The sequence below is a fragment of the Lissotriton helveticus genome, chromosome 9 (assembly GCF_964261635.1).
Source record: "Lissotriton helveticus chromosome 9, aLisHel1.1, whole genome shotgun sequence".
NCBI classification, from domain to species: Eukaryota; Metazoa; Chordata; class Amphibia; order Caudata; family Salamandridae; genus Lissotriton; species Lissotriton helveticus.
In genome coordinates, this window is record NC_136070.1 from 7342393 (window position 1) to 7348595 (window position 6203).

At 55.1% G+C, this 6203-nt stretch overlaps 1 protein-coding gene across 2 annotated transcripts in view; it reads right to left on the reverse strand.

Annotated features, from left to right (window-relative positions):
• The window catches only part of LOC144780849 (putative N-acetylated-alpha-linked acidic dipeptidase), a 327400-nt gene extending 325272 nt beyond the window's left edge, over nucleotides 1-2128 (reverse strand). For both annotated transcript variants that reach the window (XM_078659345.1, XM_078659344.1), the window contains exon 1: nucleotides 1852-2128. In XM_078659345.1, coding sequence (XP_078515471.1) covers nucleotides 1852-2048 — 197 coding nt within the window. In that variant the 5' untranslated portion in view covers nucleotides 2049-2128. The remainder of the gene's footprint in view (nucleotides 1-1851) is intronic.
• Between the last annotated feature and the right edge of the window lie 4075 nt (nucleotides 2129-6203).

Below are 6203 nucleotides of genomic sequence, written 5' to 3' on the forward strand. Positions count from 1 at the left end.
TCCTGTGTTGCTGACAGTAAGCCCCTCTTCCTGTGTTTCTGACAGGAAGCCCCTCTTCCTGTGTGGCTGTCAGTAAGCCGCTCTTCCTGTGTCGCTGACAGTAAGTCCCTCTTCCTGTGTTGCTGACAGAAGGTCTCTCTTCCTGTGTTGCTGACAGTAAGTCTCTCTTCCTGTGTTGCTGAAAGTAAGCCCCTCTTCCTGTGTTTCTGACAGGAAGCCCCTCTTCCTGTGTGGCTGTCAATAAGCCGCTCTTCCTGTGTCGCTGACAGTAAGCCCCTCTTCCTGTGTTGCTGACAGTAAGTCCCTCTTCCTGTGTTTCTGACAGGAAGCCCCTCTTCCTGTGTGGCTGTCAGTAAGCCGCTCTTCCTGTGTCGCTGACAGTAAGTCCCTCTTCCTGTGTTGCTGACAGAAGGTCTCTCTTCCTGTGTTGCTGACAGTAAGTCTCTCTTCCTGTGTTGCTGACAGTAAGCCCCTCTTCCTGTGTTGCTGACAGTAAGCCCCTCTTCCTTTGTTGCTGACAGGAAGCCCCTCTTCCTGTGTTGCTGACAGTAAGTCCCTCTGCCCTCTTCCTGTGTTGCTGACAGTAAGCCCCTCTTCCTGTGTTGCTGACAGTAAGCCCCTCTTCCTGTGTTACTGACAGTAAGTCTCTCTTCCTGTGTTGCTGACAGTAAGCCCCTCTTCCTGCGTTGCTGACAGTAAGCCCCTCTTCCTGTGTTGCTGACAGTAAGCCCCTCTTCCCTCTTCCTGTGTTGCTAACAGTAAGCCCCTCTTCCTGTGTTGCTGACAGGAAGCCCCTCTTCCTGTGTTGCTGACAGTAAGCCCCCCTTCCTTCTTCCTGTGTTGCTGACAGTAAGCCCCTCTTTCTGTGTTGCTGACAGTAAGTACATGTTCCTGTGTTGCTGAAAGTAAGACCCCACTTTCTATGTTGCTGACAGTAAGCCACTCTTCCTGTGTTGTTGACAGTAAGACCCCACTTTCTGTGTTGCTGGCAGTAAGCCCCTCTTCCTGTGTTGCTGAGAGTAAGTCGCTCTGCCTGTGTTGCTGACAGTCAGCCCCTCTTTCTGTGTTGCTGGCAGTAAGCCCCTCTTCCTGTGTTGCTGACAGTAAGCCACTCTTCCTGTGTTGCTGACAGTAAGCCCCTCTTCCTGTGTTGCTAGCAGTAAGCCCCTCTTCCTGTGTTGCTGACAGTAAGCCACTCTTCCTGTGTTGCTGACAGTAAGCCCCTCTTCCTTCGATGCTGACAGGAAGCCCCTCTTCCTGTGTTGCTAGCAGTAAGCCCCTCTTCCTGTGTTGCTGACAGTAAGCCCCTCTTCCATCTTCCTGTGTTGCTGACAGTAAGCCCCTCTTCCTGTGCTGCTGACTGTAAGCCCCTCTTCCTGTGTTGCTGACAGTAAGCCTTTCTTCCTGTGTTGCTGACAGTAAGCCCCTCTTCCCTCTTCCTCTGTTGCTGACAGTAAGCCCCTCTTCCTTCGATGCTGACAGGAAGCCCCTCTTCCTGTGTTGCTGACAGTAAGACCCTCTTCCTGTGTTGCTGACAGTAAGCCACTCTTCCTGTGTTGCTGACAGTAAGCCCCTCTTCCTTCGATGCTGACAGGAAGCCCCTCTTCCTGTGTTGCTAGCAGTAAGCCCCTCTTCCTGTGTTGCTAGCAGTAAGCCCCTCTTCCTGTGTTGCTGACAGTAAGACCCTCTTCCCATGTTGTTGACAGTAAGACCCCACTTTCTGTGTTGCTGACAGTAAGTACATGTTTCTGTGTTGCTGACAGTAATGTTCTTGTCCTATGTTGCTCACAGTCAAGCCCTTTCCCCCTGGTTCCTATGACGGGTACTTCTCTGGTTCCGCGTGGTACTCACCGGAGGTTCTTGTCAATGTTCTCGGCCTTGATCTCCTCCATGAGCCTCCGGCTGTATTTGGGGTCCCCATCCTGACTCATCCTTTGTAGCCAATCAGGGAGGTCCGGAGCGATGGCAAACCTCCCGATGACGAGTCCAATCACGAACGCGGTGACGACAGCAAAGGTGGTGGCCACAACCTTAATGAGGGTGGCCATATCCTCCTGAAGGTCAGACTTTACACACACGCCACAGCAGGGGGTGCAGGAGAACACCAGGGGACCCCTGGAAGGAGTCTGTCCACACCAACCTGTATCAACACAACATCAGGAGAACGTTAAACCACCAACCACACCAGGCTCTGCCAACACTGCCCCAAAAGATACCATCTCACATCCTTTCAAAGCCGCCAGCAGTGCCAAATTCCAACCAAGGAAACGTTCAAGCCACTAGACACAACAAACTATAACAACTCAACATCAGGAGAACACTAAACTACCACCCACACCAGGCTCTGTCAACACCACCCCAGAGATACCATCTCACATCTATTCAAAGCAGACAGTGCCAACTCACAACCAATAAACCTTCAAGCCTCTATACACACCAGCCTGTGTGCACACAATCTCAGGAGACCGGTCACCTTCTGACGGTGACAACCTTGCAAACACAACAGCAGGGACACCATCAGTTTTCGGCTCACTCTGGGTGTTGCGCCAGTGAAGTGAAGAGACAAGTAGAGATGTCTTCAGCACCAGAGAGACATTCAAACTCCTGCTTATAAAGTCTGCACCGGTGCAACGCCAGGGACTGGTTCAGAGTTCTGTTGATACCAAGCTGTGGCAACGTGAAGCTGAACAAACCTTGCCCTCTGCACAAACCAGGCCACAGCAGAAGAGGACCAGGGGAACTTCAAACATGTGTCAACACCAGACGTGGCCAAAACCGCGCCAAGATCTGTAGACTTCTGCCCACTGAGGCTGCCAGATCACAGCACTAAGCAAACCCCAACCCGCTGCCCACACACACCTGTGCGAGACAACACGCCTCTGCCCACAACAGAACGTGCACCTGCAGCGAGAGAACCCCCAAGCCTCTGCCCAGGGGTGAGCAACACAGACCCACGGGCATCCACCCTCCAGCCTGCAGTGGTGTGGGCCAGCACAGCACCAGGGAAGCCTTCACACTGCACAGACACCAGCACCGACAGCACAACTGCACACGAGGAGGGTGTGTGCAGATGAACAACTGAGGCAACACAACACTTCAGCGACCTTACACGTCCCGTAGTGACCAGGCGGCGACTACAGCACTTCAGCAAAGGCTGAACTACTGCCCACAGCCGGGGATGCCAACACCCGAGAGGCCTCATGTGTCTACCCACAGCCAGCACCGAGGGAATCTGCAAACTCCTGCCCACAGCGTCAGTGTCCTCCACCCTCTGCCCACAGCAGGCTGTGCCAACACAAGGCTGTGCCAACCCTCTACCCACAGGAGCAGAGAGTGACCTCCACCCTCTGCCCTCACCAGGCTGGGCCAACACAACCCCAGGACGCCCCAGCCCTCCACCCACAGGAGCAGAGAGTTGCCTCTCCTCACTGGGTACCCCCGCCCACAGACTCTGCCCCCACCAGGCTCTGCCCTCACCAGACTCTGCCCTCACCAGGCGGTGTGAGCACCAGAAAGCGCTGCCCACTCCACGGAGACCTTCAAGCCGCTACTCACGGTGGAGCTGTCCCGCAGGAGGCCGTGCCAACACCCGACGAGCTCTGCCACCTGCCGCCCCTCCTGCCTGCACGGGTGAGGAGAGCCAGGCTGAGCCGCGCGGGTGAATCACTCAACCCCCCCTTCGTTCTGAGCCCCCCCTCCTCCAGAGCCCCACCCCCTTTCCCCCAAGGCGAGAACATGACACAACTTTCAAAGGTCAAGACAGGATTCCCAGGCGCAGCGCCCAAAATAAGAGGCGCCGGCCTCAGGGCGCTGTGCCAGAGGCTGCAGCGAGAGGGACCTGAAGATGCCAGCCAAGGAGGGGGCACCTTCCACGGGGGGAAGGGGGGCAGCCAAGGAGGGGGCACCCTCCTCTGAGGGGAGGCAGCCAAGGAGGGGGCACCCACCTCTGAGGGGAGGCAGCCAAGGAGGGGGCACCCTCCACTGGGGGGGAGGGGGTGCCAGTGTTACACTGCCCCCTGCCGTTCAAGAAGGAACACATGTAGTTAAGACAGTAATATTACCACAGGCTTCAGGCCACAATCTCTGTGCTTAGCAGAGTGTGCGACCGACTTGTGCTTTGCTGTTTCTGTCATTGCATCCAGATATATGATACAACAAGTCAGCATTATTGGCTTTGTCAATGGTTGTTAGTTTCTGAAGATGAATAAGCAGCAACTATGGCTTGTTGCATATAATATTGAAAAAGCTTCCACTTGAAACCCTGGTGACACCACGACAATAGTGCTGCCCCTGAGTTTCAAACAGAGAAGGGAAATCCAGAGAGAAAATGACTCATTAAAGGATTTCCCTTCAAATACAAGGCTCACCTGGCATGACATCATGCCGTAACTTCTCCACTAGTGAAAAGGGAGCAGTGTGAACAGCACATTAGTGAGAAGTGAACAGTGTGAACAGCACACAGTGTGAGGAGTGCACATGGATGTGCCTGCTGTCACTGCAGTCCGCCTGTGCGAGGGCACAAAACAGAGCCCGATAGAGACCGGTTTCAAGGCCCCCTTTAAAAAACTGCCGGTGCTCAGACCCGGTGAGACCCGGCCCACTTAAAGCCCGGGCCCCACCGGCACCTGTAGACCCTGCCCTACCCCTCCAGGCCGGTCAGCACCTCGCGGCCACACCTCATGCTTATAATCTGCCATATCTGATCTCTAGAAGGGGACAGACCACTGCTCAGCCCAGCCCAGCTGCTCCTCCCACCCACGGACTGATGAGGCTTCCCCGTCTGTAGTTGCACTGTGACCTCGAAGCGCTCAGGTTGTTTTGCGTGTAATTTAAAAATCGTTACCTGTTTGTGCCGGTGCCACTGCCCATAGCGTCTTTCTTCTCTGTGCCCCAATCTCGCCCAGTCTCTGTTTTGCTTTCACCGCCATTTTGTTTGTTGTGCCTTGTAACCAGCATCTCCAGCCCGCCCCCGCCTTACAGCTGCTCCTCCCTCGCTCCGCCCCCCTCCACCACCCACATATGAAGGATGCTTTTGCGCGCAGCGTTCACGCGCAGCAAACGCGCCCCATGCGCGCCGAAGGTGCGCCAAAGGTAAGCCCGTCTACGCCCGTCCGCGCCTGGACCACGCCCAGCGCCAGACCCCCTGGCCCCCGCAATATTCCCCCCACCCGCATCACGTACGACGACGCTACCCTCTCCGCCCTCAACCCCGGCCACCCACCAAACTGCTACCAAGCCGCACCAGGACACACCCATGGACCCTTCGCCTGCCAATCCTGCAAATTCGACTGCATCAAAACCCACACCAAATTCACAAACTCCAAACAAAGATCCGACACTAACCATCTGAAGTGCATCCTGCTCAACACCCGCTCGGTCCACAGCCACGCCATTGACCTTTGGAACCTACTCGACACCACATCGCCGGACGTCGCCTTCCTTACAGAAACCTGGATGAACGCTTCATCATCTCCCGACATCGCCATAGCCATCCCGGACGGCTTCAAGATCATCCGAAAGGACCGCATCAACCAAACAGGAGGAGGCATCGCCATCGTCCATAAAAACACCATCCGCATCACAACCAACTCTGATGACACCCTCACACCCGCCGAACACCTTCACTTCCAGATCCACATCGACCCCAAGACCACACTCAGAGGCACCCTCATCTACAGACCACCAGGAGCTCGCACACAATTCAGCGAAGACATCACTGACTTCATCAGCCCTCACGCCCTCCCCTCCGAGGACTACATTCTACTGGGAGACCTCAACTTCCACCTGGAAAAGAACAATGACAGCCACACCACCACCCTACTGGACAACCTCGCCAACCTCGGACTCAAACAACTTGTTGACACCCCCACCCACTTGGCCGGGCACACGCTCGACCCAATCTTCACCTCCAGCAAGCACATCTCCTTCAACCACACCACAGTTCTCCACTGGACGGACCACAGCTGCGTTCACTTCAACTACAAAAAGACCACAACCCACAACCACCCACAACCATTACTCCGCAGAAACTGGAACAAAATTACCACAGACCAGCTCTTCACATCGCTTCACCAAAACCCTCCTGACAAATCAATGGACCCAAACAAGGCAGCCGCCGACCTCACACAATGGATCACCCTCAGCGTTGACGAATTAGCACCCTTGAAAAACACTCATATCAAGCAAGGTAGCAAAAAAGCCCC